A 21,628-nucleotide genomic window follows, 5' to 3' on the forward strand; every position below is an offset into this window, starting at 1 on the left:
TAAACTCAAAGCAAAACTCTGGGAATGGGATTGAGAATCTTGTACAACTAAAACATTGACAGCGACAAAATTCAGATCCACATCCAGGGTCTGCATGGACCCAGGGCTTCAATCCTACACCATTCGTGATGCAGACAGATGGACAGACCTGCAGTGCAAGTTCCTGCGCCCGTATGGTGGCTTATGAGCCAAAACCCAGTCAGTGGGAGTCTCTCTAATGTTGGCAGATCCTTGGTCCAAGTGCTTTACGGTTCGTAGTTCAGAGATGCCTGCTCCACAATCTCAAGACCTGGGATTGGCTCTGGGTGCTGCCTGACTCTACCGCTGCTGAATGAGCAATTATCACGCTTTGGGGGCTTAGGAAACCAGCAATTCAAAAAGCCAGAAGTTGCTGTAAAAGCAGCCTATAGTTTCACAAATGCTGAATCCCTCTGCTGCTCCAGCCTCAGAACATCATGGGGAACCTGCACACCTGCTAACACTGATACACACAGACTATTCACTCCCACTCGCCAGGGCTGCATTGGGAAACTTCACTCAGCCCATTTTGCCTGCATCAAAACACCAGTAGTATGGAAGAGGCTGGCTGCAGAACGATATGAGCAACCCCGCTAGCGTATAGCACTTGGTACCCAATTCCTACACAGTGCAATCAGCCCTTTCTCCGCAACGCCTTCTGCTTCACAAGCTGGATGCAGCTCCTCCTGGGGGAGGCCATCAGTTTCAGTCACGTCACTGCAGGACTCGCTCGGTGGGCAGTTTGCATGCCTTCATCTACCTTTCTGCACTGCCAGGCAACCTCATCTCGGCTCCTGCAGCTTTCCGAACAATCGGTGCCTGACAGCAAGCGTCTCTTTACGTATCGCTTTCTGCCCCGGTGCCAGCGAGGACTTTCCTTTGATTCCTCTTTTCTCCCCCCCAGAAGGTGTTCTGTGGGTTTTCAAAGCAATACGTTTCCTCTCTCTCTCGCCAAAGCTCTCATTAGCTAGAAAGGCAACAGCGTGAGGCATGGCTGCCCAGGGAAGGCAGCAGGAGATCGTGAGCTTGTCAGGTTTTCTGGGCAACACAAAGGAAAGGAGAAGTGCAATCAAAGGACAATTATAACAACAGTGCTTTAGGCCATATATTTGCACTGTCAAGACCCTGATCCTTTGCTTTCCTTGTTCAATGGGAGTTAAGGGCACTCAGTACCTTGCAGGATAGGGCCTTCAAAATGTTACAGGCCTCTGGGGGATAAAATCCAGATCTCATCCTCAGTTAACCATTTTTAAACATTTTAAACCTCCAGTTTTATTCCTAAGAGATATTAAAGTAAAACCAATAGTCATTTACGTAGATCCTACAGAAAAACAAACTTTTTGATTCTTGGGCTGTCCCAATGACACTGCTATTGACTAAACTGGAATAGCCACTGCAGCTCCTCTAGGCCAGCTGCACAAGAGTGGCGGCCACTAGACCTGTATAAACTCAGAGCCATGGTCCCGCAGTGGCTTGCACTAGGCCTTTGGTGCTGACTTCTGAGCCAGCTCCCAGCTGCAGTGCAGCCATATCCCGTAGGGCTGGTGCAGGGTCCCTTGCAGTACCCCACACAGCCCCTATTCAGCCGATAGAACCTGTTAAACTTTGCATCGAAACTTGTTTTGTAAAAGAAAATTAAAACCACCAACACACAAAGGCTTTTTGACAAAATTTCCAATTTTCCTCAATATTTTGCAGAGCTTCAGGCAATGAACAATTATTGTTTTCAGTTTTTCAATGAAAACCTGAGAAAATCCACAAGATATTTAAGTGAAAATGGTTTTTTTCCAGTTTCCCTCTCAGCTTTTCATGAAAAACAAAACACTTTTTTCCCCACCAGCTGTAACAGCAAGGGAGATCCAAACACTGACCCTCCATACCACCAGTCAATTTCTCTCTGAAGGTATTACATACGTCTGGCTAAAATACAGGGGAAGGGGTGTGTGGTTTGTTTGTTTTATTTAAAAGAGCTGGAAAGATGCCAACTTTGGGCCTGCCAATCTTGAGAGCAAGTCCTTAATTCACTTTGATAATGGTCCCACGTGTTGGGCAAACAGTTGTCAATCTGAACTCTCAGCTGGACCATCTGAAGTGAAAGGTCTGAGCCAAACCCCCAAATCCAAACCTGAGGTGTAATATGAATCCAGACCTGAATTTTCTGACTGATCCCTTCCATATAATGCCAACACCTTGAAGCCAGACAGCCCTGGAATTGGGATAGGGGTTCAAACTATGGATCTGGGGTTCCTACTTCAGGCCCTTCTCTAACATCAGAGGAATTCATCTTCATGCAGAAAAGAGGAATTTTTCTCTTATGGAAACATTCAGTGGGTTATTTACCCAGTCCATTTCCACTGCTCTCAACAGGTAGTGACAAGCCCATCTTCCATTGCCACAGTCATGAGACATAATGGCCTTGGCTCATTGCTGCTTCACACAACATAAAGAGATTTGTAAGAACCTGAGGTATCCCTGGACAAACTGTTCCCACTATAGACCAAGGGGGAAATTCTATGTGGCGTTCTAAAGAGCGGCTTTGAATCTACAGCAGTGTAAGTGAGCGTATTGTTTATGAACCAAGAGTCTGATTCTCCTCTCTGACATTGGTGTGAATCAGGACAAAGGACCTCCCTCCAAAGCTCACTGAGGTCGATGGAAGCACTTCCATCAACTTCAACAGGCTGGGAATCAGGTCCAACAGGGCAAAACCAATTCAAGTGATGGAACACCAGGCCCAATGTTTCACAGTCCCTATGTTTAAACTTTATTCTATTGGCCTCATTTCACATAGTCCACCATATAATCAGCCCCTGCCACTTCTACAGCCACACTGTTCAGTCATATTACTTTTGGCTTAGATAGGTTGTATACACTAGTTCTACCATTCACTCTACAGCAAAATTTCGATTTAGTACAAGATGATGGACAGTTATAAAGTGGCTTCTGGCAAATTTCTGCAAAAAGAACAGGAGTACTTGTGGCACCTTAGAGACTAAAAAATTTATTTGAGCATAAGCTTTCGTGGGCTACAGCCCACTTCATCGGATGCATGTAGTGGAAAATACCGTAGGAAGATATATATATACACACACAGAGAACATGAAGCAATGGGTGTTTCTGTTTCCCACCAATTGTGTCAGCTCCTCATTAGTCAAAAGGAAAAAATGGTAGGTCAGCCAGAATTTCCTACACTATTAATCCAGGAACTGTAAAATGCTGCAATGGAAAGACATGCACGTCGCAACATATGGTAGTTAACTTACACCCCTGCAGCGACTGTGTTCATTGCAAGGCACTTGGCTGTGTGAAACAATTGCAATTTGCCATTGAAAATCTGAAAGCTTCAGCATCTTGCTTCTCATTTCCATTTTATATAGATATTTTCATGGAAAAATATCCACATTTTGAAATTGTGTTGATGTAAAGATCAACCTTCATATAAAAAAATGCAAAGCCCACCTTTTTATGAATGCCTGATGCAAAGCCAACAATTTGGGACTTGCCAAAAAGGTCCTGAATTAAAATTAGGAATACTAATTTTTTTAACTGTTCTTTATTTATTATGCTAGCAATCTTTCCCATAGCTCTGCTAGGAAGATCAGAGGCAAAGAGGATGCCATCTGGAGGAATAATATTGAATTGTATACGGGTTTCTACACTTCAGCAAAGATTAAGCTGGATCCAAAGTCCATTAAGTAAAGAAAGCAAAGTAATTAATAACACCTGGCTCTTTTATAAAGCCTTTCAGTATAAAAATTCCTGTTTACATTAATGGGGGTCGGATCAAGCCCATTGCAATATTCTGATTCAGACAGAAGACTGCACCTTTAAGCTTCAGTGGGGAGAGTAATACACCTTTACGCCGATATAACATGACCTGATATAACACGGAAAAGCAGCGCTCTGTGAGGGCAGGGCTGCGTGCTCTGGTAGATCAAAGCAAGTTCAATATAACGCGGTAAGATTTTTTGGCTCTTGAGGACAGCATTATATCGGGGTAGAGGTGTATATTTATCGTGTTTATCAAGTGTTGACTCAGAAAATTACCCAAGGGTAAGAAGTACACCTGCATCCTTATGGCTTAGTACATAGAGCATTAGACTAGTACTCAGGAGACCTGGGTTCTGCCACAGGCCTGCTGGGTTACGTTGGGTAGGTCACTTCACCTTTGTGCCTCAGTTTCCCCACCTGTAAAGTGAAAACAAAAATACGGAGCTTCTGAGTAAAATGTTTTGAGATCCACATCTGGAAAGTGTAGATGAAAGTCAGGCAGTGTTATCCCTCCCCCAACAAGCAGGTGAGTGAGATTTCAGACCTTAAGGGTTAACTGCTGAACAGAAAACTGCCTCCCATGTTGTTCCACCTGTTTATTTCTGCCATTAATGGTGTAAGCATTCAGCCATGCAGAGGTGAGGTGCAAGATACTGACAGGACTATACGACATCATCCCTTCTGACAGCACAGAGCCTCCGGCATGTGGATTCCTTCCTCCCATTATTTTTCTCAGGGAAGGAATTCATGGACAGTACATAGAGCACGATACCTATTTCCCAGTCACTAGGATTTCCTGAGGAGGTAGAATTTGCCACCTTTCAAAGTGGGTCTAATAATAATAATAATATTGTCATTATTATAATAAGGAGTAGTACTCAAAAGCTCCAATCAGGCTCAGAGTTCTGGGTGCTGCACAAATGCATCAGGAAAGTGTCCCTGCCACATAATCATAGATGGTCTAATTTAAAAAGATGCAACAAGCTAACATCAACAATAGGAAGGGATGAAGTTAGAAGCAAAAAGAACCAGCAAGAAGAGCATGCATTTACATTGTCTGGCTTAGCTGGTTCCTGATCATTAAAAACATTGAATTCATTTATATTAGCAACCGTCTCTCCTGGCCATTGTCAATTTGCAATTTCCCATCAGTATCAAGTGCAATTTGAGGTGGAATTTGAAGGTTAGCACCGGATGACATTTTCCAAGTTTGCAATAGAAGTTTTTCAAAAATTTTATTTTCAAACAAAGAAAATTAGGTTTTCTACAAAATTGGCATGCGGGTCTGCTGAGGTGCAGTGTTACAGCCTAGGTCAGAGAGGATTTTCCATTCACAAGAGGCTGCATGAGAAAAACCACAAAGATACTCATGGGAGAAGATGACAGGTGAAGCCAGCATCATTGGCTGAGTGAAATTTTCCTTCAGAGATTGACTCATCTGGAGCTGGTAAGCTCAGTTAGTTCTAAGCTTCCCAAACACCTTCCAGAGTCAGTCACCTGCTCCAAATCCCAGGAAGTGATACCTGCTTAGCATCATGGGGTGACCTGCTATCTCAGGACTTGAACATTTCTAAAAATCAGACTTGAAAAAAAACACCCATGAAAAGGTGCGACAGCTGGTTGGGAATTTTTCAAAAAAGGGTGGGGTTTTGGGTGAAAAATGCCTCGTTACTGACACCAAAACACTTTGTGGGATGCTTTTCTAGCACCTGCCACACTTTTGATTATGTAGTTGGGGCTGCATGTTGTGCGGTATAAAACGAGCAAAGGGACAGGACTCCTCTAAACCAAGATTTTCTCACGCCCCCTGCAAGGTACATAGCACCTTTGATTTTGCTTCTGTATTTACCTTCACCATGTTCAACAGGTAAATTGAAGAGAATTTAAAGATGCTGTTAATAGGATTCCAAAGGGACTTGGAAGCTGCAAAAAGATTAGGAGAGAAAAACCTCAAAGAATACTAAGGTACTAGGTTCTCTTACAGCATGAAAATTCCCCAAACCATAGATAAGCTTAGTACCAGTTTGGTACAGGCATATAAACACAACAACAGCTAGGGAAAAACAATCCAGACAACCAGGATTATCATCAAACCTTCAGCTATGAGCTAACAAACCCTTCTAACTACTTCACTCATAAGAAATTCCCTCAGGTTGAGTGCCACAAAAAAGTCACTAAAGAGCAAACCTCTCTAATGGAATCATTCACTATCTACAGAGCATCAAATGATTATAAGAAAGACATTCCTGTCAGTTTTGGGGGAATTTAGACTTCATCACAGGATAACATGAGTCTAAAAATTACTTCACCTTAAAAAGACCAAAGTTCTAAGCTTTCAGGACCTGCTGTCGCTATGGAATTGAGAACTGTACAAAACCATCAAACTTTGGCTAGGTCAGTGCACTGGCTGGGACTTTTCACAAAGTTTTCAAGTCTATAAGAGTTCTTTATTCTGTCAAGAGAAAGGAAAGCGTATAGGCAAAAAAAAGCACACTCTACAAAACAATACAACCCCCTGTAGCCTAGCACAGAGAAATCGAAACAGCTTCAAAACCAACCAAGATCTGTCACAAACCTTTGCTTTTCAATTTGTTTTCCCTGAAGTTGGCTGGGGAGGTGCAAAGAATCTGACTACATTCTTGATCCCTGACAAAGGAAGCCAGCACTTTGCCCGCCTCTCAGAATAGTTGAAAGATTTCTTGACTGCTGACAGAGAGAGAGGAAAAGAGAGAGAGGATGCACTATTGATTTCTCCCCACCCTCTTTACGCAGCAAGCACAGAACAACACTTCAGATTTGGACTGCTCCATATGGCTAATCAAACCTGGTTTGTAAAATAGATTATTTGATTTTTCTGCAAACCATGCTTGAGTTTGTTAAGCATATTGGGAGGGCTCAAATGCTGACCATCCAGCAAGAAGGAGATCTATGAATTTCTTGGGAGTGCAGCAAGGAAGGCAAAATGGAATACCATTGCATTTTACTAACTCAGAATTAGAGATTGCTTCAAGCTGGACATTTCCACATCTGATTAAGTTGCCTGAACATTTCAGAGGCCCTGATCCTGCATGCCCTTGTGCGAAGTTAAGCACACCTGTAAGTTTTGCAAGCCTGGGACCCAAACTGTGGGAGCAGAGTTTGAAGCTACTGAAGTCTTATTAACTGCTGGGTCAAATTTTGGCCACAAATTGTGGAAGTTTCACAGCATTAGCAGCACGCGCAAGATTTACACTGTTCTCAGTCAAAATCCCGTGAAAACAGTAGTGTTAGTGAAATACTGTCAGCTTTTGTATCTGACCCATCGCCAAAGTTTTAGGGTCAGGTTTGCAACTGGAGATTATTCTGAAAGAATCCTCTTCTCCCACCAGCAGCACTACTGAGGTTCAATGAAAGGTCTAGAGTTTGGACCCATTGCCCAGAATACAGCAGCAGACAGTCACATCCTTACTGTGTTCTAATTTTAGACTAGATTGTAAAAGAGATCTCCAGTGATTAACAGTGGCACTATGCTAGTGTGTCACAATTAGGGCTGGTGAAAAAGCTGGAATTTCCATTGCATGGGAAATTCCAACATTTTGGAATTTTCTTTCATCCTGAATCAGAATGAAAAGGCAAAAGTTTTCCACACAATGAAATTTCTGAGAAGTTTCACTTCAGAAATATGAAAAAATACATAAAAGTGCTTTATTTCATACTTTTATTATTTAAATTGTTATAATATAATACAGTTCATGCAAAACCTGAAACAAACAGCTTCAAATTTAACAAAAGAAAACAAAGTGTGTTTCATAATTCCCTCACTCTAATCCACACACTTCTCTCTTTAACTAAAGCAATTTCCTTTTCTCAGAACTCTCATGGATTTTAATAGCTACCTAGAGTTGCTGCTGTTTATCCTAAAACTAAAAGTATGCATTAAATGGAACACTGTGCCCCACCCTCATCTGAACTTTGGGAAAAAATCTTGATCCAGATCAAAACTTCATTACTGGGTTTTGGGCCTCTGCGCTCAGTTCTGGATCCAAAGAAAGGTTGGTATGTATCCCTCTCTACCTGCCTTAAGATCTCTGCATGAGAACCTGACAACATGGACCTTTACTGGCCTTTCCTACACTTAGAACCCTACAGTTTGAAGTAGATCCTAGAGTTGACACACTACTTATGCATCCAAGTCAAACTGGAGTTTAAACTAGCGTATCTATTAAGATGCTCTGGGTACCAATCAGCTTTCTTTGCACACGATTTATTTCACCTAGCTGGAAATGGGAACTGCCAGTATCTTGATAAATGGATTGAAAGACTGCCCAGTTTCCCTCTAGTGCCTGCAAGGACCTCTGTGTATCCTCCACTACAATATCTTTCTGTCTGATATTACAGTGATCTGCTGTGCAGTATCACACAAATCCCTATGCTAGCTGCACCAGTGATAGGGGAATGAATAGTTGTTTTTCATCAATGGCAGAAGCACTGCAAGCGGCCGCAGTAAATCCACAGAGCAGCCATTTCTACAGCCATGTCCATTTATGATGCACACTTGGGAACAGATTTTTACAAGTCCTCAGCATCTACAATCAGGCTCAGATTTTCAGAAGGTCAGCTCCAATTTAAGCCCAAATGACATGAGTTACTGGGCTGCCCACCTGACTGATAGACAAGCTTTTTGGACTCTCTAGTTGCCTGGCTATCTGACTGAGCATATTTCATGTCAGAGATGCAGCAGGAATCTTTCAGTGTTCCCAAAATAAAATATTGCAGAATTTCAGGTCTGGAAAAAAACAAAACTGAGTGTTTGGCTTTTTTGTCCGATTCCAGGATGAAAAGATTCCAAGAAATTTTCCCTCCCCAACCCCCCCAGGACAGAAATTCCATTTCCCAGCCAGCTCCAGTAATGAATTAACTCACAAGTGTTGCGAGTGAAGGCATATTTAGGACTGACAGAAGCCTGTTGTAGATTTGACGAGTCGGTTCTGATAACATTTAACAGCGTAAGCATAAGTAGAAGAGCGTATGTGTAAGAAACTGCAGAGGAATCCTGTTGAGTGTTGTGCACATGTAAGAAATTGCTAAGCAATCATGTTTGAGAGGCCAAGAAAAGATAAAAGTAACTAATAAGCTAGAAAAGACCAGTCTGAACTCCCACTAAACCTGTACTGACAGAGGAAGAGATTTAATGTGGAAATGAGAGACTAATCCATATGTATAAGATAACAAAAAGTTATAAAGAAGTTTGTGTAACAAAGGGAGGTTGAAGCTATATTGTCTCATTGACTGTGATGAGATCATCCTGATAAGCTTCTCACTTGTGAGTAACTGATCACTACTCTGAGTGTTTTGCCCTAATAAATATTCATTAGACCCAGCTGCTGAATAAGTGACTCTCAGTCCAACAGGGTGAAATCTTGTCCTCAATGAAATAAATTGCAAAAATTCCATTGACTTCTATAAAGCCAAAGTTTCCATCCCTAATGCTTAGAATCACATATCTCTGACACAAATGCCCTGCCACTGATTGACCCTGGAACCTGGAACAGAGTTTTAACACATCACTAATTTCTCTTCACTTCAAGCAATCCTAGGGACAAATTGTCAGCACGATGTATAGTCAACTGAAGACCAGTTTCTTGTTATGATTAATAACATGCTGTATCTAATTCACTCCATAGTGGCCTGTGCATGTATAATCTCCACTAGGATATGCATCACCCTTAAAAGAAAGGAACAGGAGTACTTGTGGTACCTTAGAGACTAACAAATTTATTTGAGCATAAGCTTTCGTAGGCTACAGCCCACTTCATCGGATGCATGCAGTGGAAAATACAGTAGGAAGATATATATATCCACAGAGAATATGAAACAATGAGTGTTACCATACACACTCTAACAAGAGTGATCAGTTAAGGTGAGCTATTACCAGCAGGAGAGAAAAAAACTTTTTGTAGTGGTAATCAAAATGGTCCATTTGCAGCAGTTTATTTCCCCCACACACACATTCGTTAGTCTCTAAGATGCCACGAGTACTCCTGTTCTTTTTGTGGATACAGACTAACATGGCTGCTAGTCTGAAACTTAAAAGAAAGGGTAACCATTGCTAATAGTATGATTGTGTCCCTTTCAATGGCTGGCACATGAACAGAAATTGACATACATTGCCAAGTGAAGTTGTGGAACCTCCATCATTGGAGATATTTAAGAGCAGGTTAGACAAACATCTGTCAGGAATGTTCTAGATAATACTTAGTCCTGCCATGAGTGCAGGGGACTAGGTGATCTCTCGAGGTCCCTTCCAGTCCTACGATTCTATGATTCCATGTTGTAACACAACCAGATCTGAAAAAGATAAGCCAACATGGCTTCCATGAAGGAGAAATTGTGCCACTCCAATTTTCTCTTTTCTGGTGCTGTGTGGCAGGCCAATACATACAGCTAAGAGTCTGAGTCAAACCCCACCAAAATAAAGAAGACTCCCATTGACTTCAAGAGACTCTGGACCAGGCACCAACTAATTACACACCAAGTGGTTTCAAATGCCCGAAGCAAACTGAAATAGAGAAAACTGCACAGACAGGCCAGACAGGATCATTATTCGTGTTGCCAATTTTGGTTGGATGTATTCCTGGAGGTTTAATTACATGACATTATCTTTAATTAAAGATTAATCTTTAATTCCTGAAGATTCCAGGACAATCCTGGAGGGCTGGTAATCCTAATCCTTATGAACACCTAATCTGATCTCCTGCAATTATACTCTCTTAAATATACTTCAGTTCTAGTAATGTTCTGTAAAACATTCAGAGAAGTGTGATTTTTAAGTTGACAGTTCTGTTAGAACATCCATAGTGCTCTTCCTTCCTCTCCCTAAATACAAATCCAATCCCATATTGTTAACTGTATCAGCCCTACTCCACATGAAGGCAAAATGCAAAATTAGAAGTTTTCCTATTGCAAAAATTTTCCACAGGAAAGAGGCCCATCAGGCCCCATGGAAACTCAGTCATGGAGAGAGACCATGATGTATGATGGGAGATGCAGTATGGAGAGCAAGGACCCTATGGTAGGATGGGGCATTGCTGCATCTCTGATGGATGTAGAGATTAACATCCAAATTGACATTTTCTGAAACTTCTCAGTCTGAAAAAAACCCTGCACATATTTGAGATGACATCCAAATTCAGGATGAAAACAAAATGTAGCAATATTAGAATTACCCATCAGATGGAAATTCCATTTTTCTATCAGTCCTAATGTGGAGTCTTCTTACGTATTGGGCTTAATAACTAAGTCAAGGTAAAAAAAAAAAAAATTAGTTAGACTCTACCCATCCACCATACTGCACCAATTTCCCTGTAAAACATGATTGCCAGAAGTAGGTTTAGATCTCTGCCTCTTATAGGATTTTAAGTCTCTGACACCTGTTGGAAAACAAGCCTGTGTCCAACAGGCACAACAGTTACAGACCAATATTTCTTTGGTTTATTTTTTTTAATTATTTGTATTACAAGTCTATAGAATATCAGTTTTATGAGACATTACACCATTAGAGGGAGGCGTGTTGTGCACTGAAGAAAGTTATGGAAGAGGAACTATCTAATCAAATAAGAAAACACTGACAAATAAGCATCTAAACAGATTTTATTTTAAAAAGACACTTTCAGCTACAGTAGTTTTAAAAATATAGTTTAAAAAGACAATTTCAAAAAGTTAAATGTTGGAAACCTCTTAGATGCTTCAAAAATAAAAGTTATTTCCCGTGAGTATGTCAATTTCCATCTGGAAAAGGGGTCTCTTTCCTGTTTATAAGGAAACATAACTCACTGGGGCATTCTTTCCTTTATTTCTTGATGTGGTCACCAGCGCCATGTACTGCATCATCTGGAATGTGTACAGCTTTCAGATAAGGCGTTTTTAGCTGACTCTTCGTGCTGGGCAGTCTCCTGAGCTCAGATATTCTGCTCAGGGTCATCACACAGAATGGTAGGTTTTTTAAACCAAAACAACAAGCTTCTCATCACTTACCGGTTCCTGGAGATCAAACAATCTCAGTTAAATTCTTACTTAACTTGCAACTTGACCCCAGGTCCTTGTAGGTGAAAGGACCATGTGCGCTAAGGCCCCAATCCTGAATGTGGCCAAGCACCTCCATTGACTTTAAAAGGAGTTGTGGATGCTCATAATCTCTCAGGATTAGGCACTGAGCCACAAATACCTCAGTCCTATCTGAGCCCAAGAGACCTGCCCCATCAGATTCCAATTACTTAAGACGAGTCAAAATGTCAGGCTACATTTCAGGCCTAGTATCTTAGAATGAGAGACCAGGTTTGGTCCGTCCCTGAATTTTAGCAGACTCATGTAACCGATCACTCCATCCTTTAGTAGCTGAAGCACCCCGCCTCTTGGAACAGTGATGAGAAGAGGATTCTTCACTTATTCAATGGCTTCCATGACCTCCAGAACAAGCGTTCGTGGTCCCGTCATGATAAGGCTGCTGATGGTCGGATAGTTCAAATGCAGAACATACATTCCGTTCACAGAGAAAACAAACTGACACACCTGCAGTGGAGAGAGAGGAATGTTTTACAGTGATGTGACTGCACTGGCTGCACCTGCTCAGAAGAGTGAGACTTTGTGATGATGGTATCACTTACCAAATCCTAAAATCAGAAAGCATTTTATACACTTTATAAATTGCACTAATAGTCACTGGATTCTTAATGGTAACCCAAGGGATTTATATTGGGAGCAAAAGGTGAATGCAAAGCCCACTTTATGAGCAGGTGACGTACATGTAAAAAGCTGACAGTGAGACTTAATATTAATATTTGCTATTTTTTTTAAATAATGAGAATAGAGGAAAGGATCAGATGAAATGAGCTCTTGAGCAAATGCAACAAATTCACCTGCACCTGTTCCCTTTCAATCCTGCCTGAAGCATATGAGCAAGTCTAACTGTTTCTGTCTCTGAAGAATCTTATTACCTCAAATATCCCAGCAAGTGTCTTGAAGGATAAACAAGACCTGTACAAAAATTGCTCCTCGACTTCTGGGGGATTTATGAATTTCCACTTTCCTTTACTCTTAGAAATTGATCTTCAACCAGAGCACAAAGCCCATTTATTCTTGGTTTGCTGGTCTACAATGGTTTTCAGAAGCTCAGCTCTTTGCATACGAGCTGGAATCAGCAGAGCGATTACAAGATGAATGAAGGCAAACTCTCCTCCCTGTTCCCAAAATGAATGCTTTATCACTGCAGAGTCATTCTGCAGCTTTCACATGCAAAGAAAAAGAATTCCACATACAACCTTCTTTTTAGTAAGACAGAACACACTTATTACCCCAGGAGCTTTAACACTGGGTGTTTCAAAGCAGTGTGCTGCTCTTTCCCTGCATTAAATAATTTATATGCAGTATATTAACAATTAGAGCTGATTGGGAATTTTCCACTGAAAAGTTTTTTTGGATATTTGTTTTTTGTTTTGTTTTATTGACAGAAAATGTCTCCACAAAATCAAAGTCCCACAGGAAAAAGTTGAATATTTTTTGACAAAATTGAAAATTTTTCATCAAGAAAACTGAAACAGTTTCCAGGTTGACCCAAATCTAAACATTCTGATTTCTTGACCTGAATCAAAATGTTTTGGTTTGGGTCAATTCAACATCAGCTCGTGTCTGTCTGAGTTGCTGCAATGCCTCATGGGAGTTTTAGTTCAGGCATCTCATGCGCTCATCCTTGTCTGAGGGCTGGGTTCTAGATTGGACTAAATCCTCCATGATGTACCATAATTCCCCCCTCCCCATTTGAATGATCACAATGCACCATGGGAGTTGTAGTCCATCTGGGGAGTCTGGCCCATAGCAGAGAACGCGGGCATGAGGCATCTGAACGACAAATCTCATGAAGCTCAGGTGGGTGCAGTTCTGTGTAAAACCAAGCCATAACAACAAAAACATTTCCAAATAGAAGTTTTTCTGAACTTCCCATCCCATGGATGGTGTCAATATTTTGACTTTTCTTCCTGACTGAGGACAAAGATAAATGTTGAAATCCCAGTTACAGAAGGGAAAGAATAGGTAGTTTTCTAGTGACTACCTAACACGCTGGCAGTGTGTGTGTGTCACATCTCTGTCAGCAGCTGGTGTGCTAGAGGATAACAGCCTATTAATGCTACCAGCTAATGAGTTACTCCTTTAGTTGAAGTAGTAGAGGTCTGTGCTGCAGTGCGGAAGGTCCTGGGTTTGAGCCCTGTTGTCAAGCCACATATGGGGAGAATCATTACAAATAGGATGCTGATGAAACTGAAGATGACAACATTGACTAGAGGCAGATCCAGCCAAGGGCAGGCCCTGTGCAAACCTCCCTCACATGGCAGTGGCAAAGCACAATTGTGTCTTGCAGCATCTCTGCTGTGTTGTTCTAGGTCTCTCCTGAACAGAGAACAATAGCCATAGCATTCAAAATTCTTCCCCGAAATAAACTCATCAGGCGACCTGCAAGCCCAGAGTCAGTGTCAAGCTTCCACAGCATATTATGTGACACAGGTATTTGACGACACCGGTCTGTAGAGGTAATGCAATGTAATGGGCCATGCAATGTTTCCCTCTACACTGCCCCCCCCCCCCCACTCTGAGGTTTAGATCAGAGCAGCAACAGCCACAGCTGGGTCTTCATAAGCCCTTGAAAAAAGCCAGGCCCCAGCCACCTTAACACACAGAAGTCCCATTGCTGGCAAGGAGGCACATGCTTTGCAATCTTCACTCCAAGTGTTGCAGGGACTCCTACAGCTTTGAAACCTAGTAATGAGTGATGACTGAATTCACCCCCCCCCCCGCCCCGTAGTGAGTGGATTAATGCCGGGGATGAATTTGACCCAACAGGTTTGATCAGCATACAAGTGATATCACATGCTACACCAGGAAGATCCAGATTATACAGTACCTTCATGCCTGCTGCTGCAGCGGGTCCTCCAGGGTCCACAGCCTGGATATGGCAGGGTCTCCCTCCACGGACCACAAACCCCCAGCCCACAGCATCTCCCACAATCTACAAGCAGAACAGAGGGACTGTAAGGGCCTCACAAAGGCTTTCTTGCCTACATGTAGATGACCATGCAAAGGAGTTCTGCTGAATTGAAGTGGTCAGCATTTAGCTTTGCCCCGTTATCACTGCCACTAGTGAATGCCCCGCCGTCATAAACAAATAGTTAAGGGTTAATGTCTCTTTTACCTGTAAAGGGTTAACAAGCTCAGTGAACCTGGCTGACACCTGACCAAAGGACCAATCGGGAGACAAGATAATTACAAATCTTGGTGGAGGGAAGTCTTTGTTTGAGCTTTTGGGGTTGTTCTTTGTTCTCTCTTGGAGTTAAGAGGGGCCAGACATGCAACCAGGTTTCTCCAATCTTTCTGAAACAGTCTCTCAGGTTCAAAATCGTAAGTACTAGCTAGAAGGCGGATTAGACTTTTGTTTGTTTTCTTTATTTGCAAATGTGTATTTTGCTGGAAGGATATTTTTTCCTCTGTTTGCTGTACTTTTATCTTAGGCTAGGGGGGAGGGAATCCCTCTAGTCTATATAAGCTGAAGACCCTGTAAACATTTTCCATCTTGGTTTTACAGAGATAGCTTTTAATTAAAGAAAGAAAAAGTAAAAAACTTTCTTTTTTAAGAACCTGATTGATTTTTTCCTTGTGTAAAACTCAAGGGGATTGGGTCTGAACTCACCAGGGAGTGGTGGGGGGAGAGAAAACGGGGGGGAAGGTTAATTCCTCTCTGTTTTAGGATCCAAGGAGTTTGGATCAGGGTATCTCTCAGGCAAAGTCTGGGAGGGGGAAAGGAGGGGGAATGGTTTATTTCTCTCTGTTTTAAGACCCAAGGGATTTGGGTCTTGGGTTCCCCAGGGAAGGTTTTTGGGGGACAGAAAGCATACCAAAACACTATATTTTTGGCTGGTGGCAGCATTATCAGATTTAAGCTAGGAATTGAGCTGAGAGGGGTACATGCAGGTCCCCACTTTCTGGACGCTAAAGTTCAAAGTGGGAATAATACCTTGACTCCCGCATACTCTACAGTGAGATAAACTCTAGAGTGGGCCAGCCAGCTTCAGAAAACATGTGCACATGTCTCTGCTTAGAGCACTTGACTGGGATGTAGAAGACCCAGGTGTGAATCTGCATTCTGCAGCAGATCTTGAACTCAGTATTCTCCCTCCCAAGCGAGCATCCTAACCATGAGGCCATAGGTTATTCTGTGGTGGGTTGCTCCAGTCTCTCCTCTTGAAGCTGTTCCACTGAGTATAAATACTAAAATATTCATTGAACCAAAGAGAAAGAATAACTCTTGAACCTGGTGATGAAGGCTCTCATTGGTAGGTAGGAGAGGACTTAAATCTTCTCTCTGCCTGATTCAGAGTAGGGATTTAAACCCACATCTGCTACCTCCCAGGTGAGTGCCTGAATTGCCAGGCTAGAGTCATTCTCCCTGAAAGAGTTCTCCTCTTGTATTTAATGTGTGACATGCTAGAAAGTGCTCTACGTTCTAAAACTCCTCTGGCTCTTCATTAGGAGGACTATTTACAGGGATGCTGCAGCTAGCATTCCAACCATGTGCACAAAGACTGGCTTCCTCGTGCCTCCTCCAGACTCTTCCCTCATGCAACCTGTGTTCCTCCCTACAAGTTCCATGCAGCTTACTATAGCCTGCATGCCATTTGTGACCACTTCTGTTCAAGGACAAGTGTATATAGTGTAAATAAAACAAGTTACAGTAAGACTATATCCAGGATCTGTGTTGCTGATTCCCTCTCTAACAGGAAACCAACCTGCTAGGACCCCTGACATCTTCTGTTACTCATCAGAGGAGCAACAATATATTTCTGTGCCATACACCAAATGAGACTCAAAACCACAAGATTTAACTGAGATTGTCTCCAAAGTTACTTTCTAACTAGTATTCCTATGCTGTTGAGTACAAGGATCACGCATAGACAATGCAAGATTTTTAAGCAAGTCACATGCAAAGAACATACCAAGAGACACTGCTGCACCATGCACGATGCTTGCACTTTTGCTGGCAAGGGAAGTCACACGCTGAACAAAAACATCCTCTTTCCCCACTTTCGCCCCCACAATCCCAGCTTGTCTGAGAAGCATGCTGTAATGGTCAACACATACAAAGGAACCCTCAAAGGGCATCACGTGTTACAAAACAGCAACAGCAACAGCACAGCTAAGCAGTGGAAGTGAGCCGTGCAAAAGCAGCTGAAAGGCCCAGCTTGATAGAGTTGAAAGTCAGAGCAAGGCTGGTATTGAGAATGGATGGCATCTCCTTAAACACAGCACTCAGAAAGAGGCCAAACAGGAAGTCCTTTTTTTTTTTTGCACTCACTTTAGGCCAGATTCACTGCTCTCCTACAGCCTCCATTCTGGTGGGGCAAGTGGGCCATAAAACATTTTTAACTGGCTACTTGGAGATTCCCCCGGTATAGAGTGAATCTCTCAGTGTCCAGTGGAGCTGGACTGAAGGATCTGGCTCATGGATTGGAGATGCATTCTATTCAATTCCTGTGCAAGGGAGCGAAGGAGGAAGAGTGGGAGATATATACAAATCATCATTTAGAGGGGGAAAAGGATAGATAGATCTTCAGGGCAGGGACTGTCTCTCACTATGTGCACATACAGTGCCTTGCACAATGGGGCCTTGATCTGTTGAAGCCACTAGATTCCAAAGTAATACAAAAAATAATAAAAACCCCCAACAACTATGGTTTCCTAAGTCGCATAACCAGGAGCTCGACACCTGAACATTCCTAGAGTTCAGAATGATTTCCTATTCCCTTTTGAACCCACAGAGTATCCTAATAAACTTAGAGATGCCTTCAGCTATCTGTAAGTAGATCACAGGAACCAGGTGCACACAGAGTGGCACGGAAAGGCAACCAACCTGTGACAGGAAAGGGAAATGAATGTCCAAGTGCCTTTGACAAGCAAGGCTGCCGTTGTATAAGCTTAGATGGAATGCAATGGAGGTTCCTCCTTAAAAGGACTTTTCTCCTTTCTCCACCCTGACACATATACAAAACATCACCAAGCAGCAGCAACCCGGAGACAGTCACTGCCCGTTCAAAACACAAGAATATCCCAAGGCACCAGCTCATAAATCTCATGCGAGTCGGGCAACAAAAAAAGGTCCTGATGACGTGGGATTCAGTCATGGTTGAAACACACAAGAGTGAAAAAGGACAACACCTAGAAAGCTAACAAAGGAGCCAGGGAGGGTTCAGCGTTACTGCGAATGTTACAGCGTTCTGACTGGTCACTTACGGTTAGTGTTTTCTTGATGTATGGAGCCCCAGGGGACAGGAGCTCCTCACTGGTGACAGGCCTCTTTAGCACTAGAGCCAAAGGTGACAGATGCAATTATAATCACGTGTGCAAAGGTTAAATATAATATAATGCATAACAAGGAAGACTGGAAGTACCAGCCTAGAGAATGGATGCACAAACCATCGAAAGCTTTTCTGTGCCAAAAAGCATTCTACAAGAACAGAGCAGGTCTGAGACAAATTCAAAGACATCTTCCTTATCTGTATCACTTCTATACAAGTATTAGAACTGGCAGGAAAAGTTTCCACTGAAACGTCCCTCTACTTCCCACAACAAAAAAGTGGGGGAGGACAGTTTAAAACAAGAAAAAAAAAGTTTAAAGTTTTTGAAAATGGAAATTAAGATTCTGTTTTCCAAGGAGAACCTGAAATATTTTGATCAACACAAAACAATTTGTTTTCTTCAAAAAAAAAAAAGTGTGTAGAAATTAAACATGTTGCAATGTGCTCTAATACACACACATATTTACAGAGCCCAGCATTAAAGGGCCCTTCTCCTTAGAAAAGCCAAAACAGCACCAGAAAGCTGCAGCTTCTAAGCATGCTGTTTTGGTGATGTAACGAACCCCTTCGAAAAGACGGCCCGCCTCAGAAAACTTTTCTCCAAAGTGGTGTACAAGTAAACATGGTCAAGGGACCATAACTTTAAAACCTTTCTGGTATAATCGTGTTTGGTTTTGAACAGAAAAGGTCTGCCCTCAGAAGAGAGGAGGCATACAACATTGCCAGAAAAAAATGGTTTCATTGCAATGAGAAGTGGTGTATAAAAATGTGGCTTATGGCAAGAAGTCAGCTTCAACCTTAATTATGGAATGGCAAAGCTAAGGCCTTTCTGGTGCCAATCCCTTTGCCAAGCCAAGATCACACTGCCATCTGCCCCCTGCACTAGAACTGGAATTGAGCTACTGCATGCAAGAGGAACTTCCCTAGCGTTGTTCATGCAATTCTTCCCTTTCCTTTTAGACCTGTTGAAATTAGCCTTCTTATTACTAGTCTAAAGTCTAATGTCATCTCTTCAGCCCTTCTGACCTTTAGGTAAATGACACAAATGTGAGACCTCACCTGATTTGGGGTTGCATTCAGCTGCTGGCAGGAATCCCAGGCTGGGTGTAGGAGCGAAATAGGGGTTGGAACTTCCAGCAAGAGAGGTGACGCTGCTCCTCCGAACTGCTGACACTATTTTGATCTCCTTGTTGGGCTGGACTGAAAGACACAGATAAAACTCCTCCCAGATCTTGGCTAGGGACGAGTAGACGGGTTTGGCTAGAGTTTGGCCTGCTTTTTCAGCCCAAGTTTGACAGTCAGAGAAGTGGTTCTCCTCCCCCTCAATGCACACACGTCCACCTGCCGTCAGCCAAGGAATTCAGTCCTTACAAAATACCCAGCCCACTTTTGCAGACTCAGGAGGTCTGAATGATTTAGGAAACTGTAAACCATCAGAGGATCTCCCTTCACTAGTCTTTACCTAGCAAGGCCTGTGGATGTGAGGGCCCATAGATTCCAAGGCCAAAAGGGACCACTGTGATCATCCACACTGGCCTCCTGGATAACACAGGCCAGAGAACTGCCCCACAATAATCCCTTGTACACATATTTCAGAAAACCATCCAATCTTCATTTAAAAATTGTCAGTGTTGGAGAATCCACCACAACCCTTGGTCATTTATTCCAGTGGTTAATTACTCCCACCATTAAGTCTTATTTCCGGTCTGAATTTGTCTACAAGCAACTTCCAGCCATTGGGATCATGTTATATCTTTCTCTGCTAGATTGGAGAGCCCATTATTAAATATTTGTTCCCCACGTTGACACTTACGGACTGTGATCGTCACCCCTTAACCTTCTCTTTAAGCTAAATAGATTGAGCTCCTTGAGTCTGTCACTACAAGCATGTTTTCTAATCCTTTACTCATTCTTGTGGCTCTTTTCAGAACAACGTATCAAAATCCTTCTTGAGTTGAGGGCATCAGAATTGGACACAATATTCCAGCAGTGGTCGCACCAATGCCAGATACAGGGGTACAGAGTAAGAGTATCTCTGCTTTTGCTTGAGATTCCCCTCTATAGACATCCCAGGATTGCATTAGCTGTTTTGGCCATAGTGTCACTCTGGGAGCTCGTGTTCAGCTGGTTGTCCACTACCATAAACCCCAAAACTTTTTCAGAGTCACTGCTTCCCAGGATACAGTCCCCCATCCTGTAAGTATAGCCAACATTTTTTGGTCATAGATATGTACATTTAGCCATATTAAAGTGCATATTGTTTGCTTGGACCCAGTTTTCCAAGCAATCCAGATCTCTCTGAATCCGTCACTGGTCCTCCTCATAATTTAGAAGTCCCTCACTTCATGTGTCATCTGCAAACTTCATCAGCAATGATTTTCTGTGTCCTTTCAGATGACTTGTAAAAATGTTAAATAGCATGGGGCCAAGAACCAATCCCTGCAGGATGCTGGCAGAGGTGACAGCAGAGCTTGGATACCAGCCAAGTGTCATCCCCTGGATTTAGATCCATTTTCCTGCTTCTCATGTTGCTCTCTTTGTTTCCTCACTTGACTGCTGCAACTCAGCATAGCTGACATCAACCCCAAGCCATAGGAGCCTAGACTGATTTTTTTTTTTTTTAATTTAAAAGTTGAACTGGAAGCAGTGCAAGATTCTCTTCTGCTATGGGTAGGAGGCCTGTCAGGTCCTTTAAATCAAAAGGATGCGCACAAGAGATTGCTGGATCAGAGGTGCTTTAACAGCAGCCCCCCTCAGGTGGCGTTCGGGGCCTGCACTACTCTGGAGGGTGCACTAATGATCTGGGAAACAAGTGGTCACTCACAGAGGAGCCTTTAGCTGTTCTATTGGGAAGGGGAAAACCAAGGAGCAGAGAGGCTTGAGTTGTTTTCCTGGGGGTGTGAGGGGAGAACATGGGGAACAGAGCAAGGAGCTGCCAGCTGCCAGTCCCAGGATATTGCCCAACACCAGTTCCTTAGGAGGGGCATTCAAAACCAGCAGCAATGCTACCTGCCCCTTACACAATCTCAGTATAAGCGGCACCCCCTCCAATCCCACCCCTGCCCCAGCATCCCTGATTACCCGAGAGGAAGCTGGAGTTGCCTTGCTCCGGGTTGAGCTTGCGGAGGCAGAAGGGGCTGTCAGGGCTCTCCGACAAAGGCCGGGGCGAGTTCTCATTGAGCAGTTCCGTAAGCCGTCGCCTCCGACGGAAGTTGATCCGGAACTGGTAGAGCAGGTTACTGTCAAAGAAGTGGTGCTTGCTGGAGACTGGAAAGAGAACAGGAAAGGGTAGAGTGGCCACCAGGGGTCTCCTAGCAAAGGGGAGCTACATCTTCACCATTCAGCAGCAGGGCTGGAGGAGAAGACCTGCTGCAGTGTAATCAGTTCTAGTGATTGTCACAATATCTGGTGTTTTTCTTGTCTTAAATCCCCAGCTCTTGGAGTCATGTGAGGAGGGGAGACTC

At 42.9% G+C, this 21,628-nt stretch overlaps 2 protein-coding genes across 3 annotated transcripts in view; both read right to left on the bottom strand.

Annotated features, from left to right (window-relative positions):
- Positions 1–6,492, bottom strand: part of COL20A1 (collagen type XX alpha 1 chain) — a 95,762-nt gene extending 89,270 nt beyond the window's left edge. Inside the window, exon 1 of the mRNA XM_032766402.2 lies at positions 6,365–6,492. The gene's annotated coding sequence lies outside the window, so the exon portion shown is untranslated. The remainder of the gene's footprint in view (positions 1–6,364) is intronic.
- A 4,910-nt stretch (positions 6,493–11,402) lies between these two features.
- Positions 11,403–21,628, bottom strand: part of LOC116816861 (DEP domain-containing mTOR-interacting protein-like) — a 38,545-nt gene continuing 28,319 nt past the window's right edge. Inside the window, exons 5-9 of one of the 2 annotated variants that reach the window (XM_032766446.2) lie at positions 21,246–21,431; positions 19,224–19,364; positions 18,100–18,170; positions 14,720–14,824; positions 11,403–12,336 (exon numbers count right to left, since the gene is read on the bottom strand). In XM_032766446.2, the coding sequence (XP_032622337.1) occupies positions 12,211–12,336; positions 14,720–14,824; positions 18,100–18,170; positions 19,224–19,364; positions 21,246–21,431 (629 nt within the window). In that variant the 3' untranslated portion in view covers positions 11,403–12,210. Of the gene's footprint in view, positions 12,337–14,719; positions 14,825–18,099; positions 18,171–19,223; positions 19,401–21,245; positions 21,432–21,628 lie in introns of both variants that reach the window. The other variant, XM_032766445.2, reaches the window with a different exon arrangement.

The sequence above is a fragment of the Chelonoidis abingdonii genome, chromosome 14, assembly GCF_003597395.2.
Source record: "Chelonoidis abingdonii isolate Lonesome George chromosome 14, CheloAbing_2.0, whole genome shotgun sequence".
In the NCBI taxonomy this organism is placed as follows: domain Eukaryota; kingdom Metazoa; phylum Chordata; order Testudines; family Testudinidae; genus Chelonoidis; species Chelonoidis abingdonii.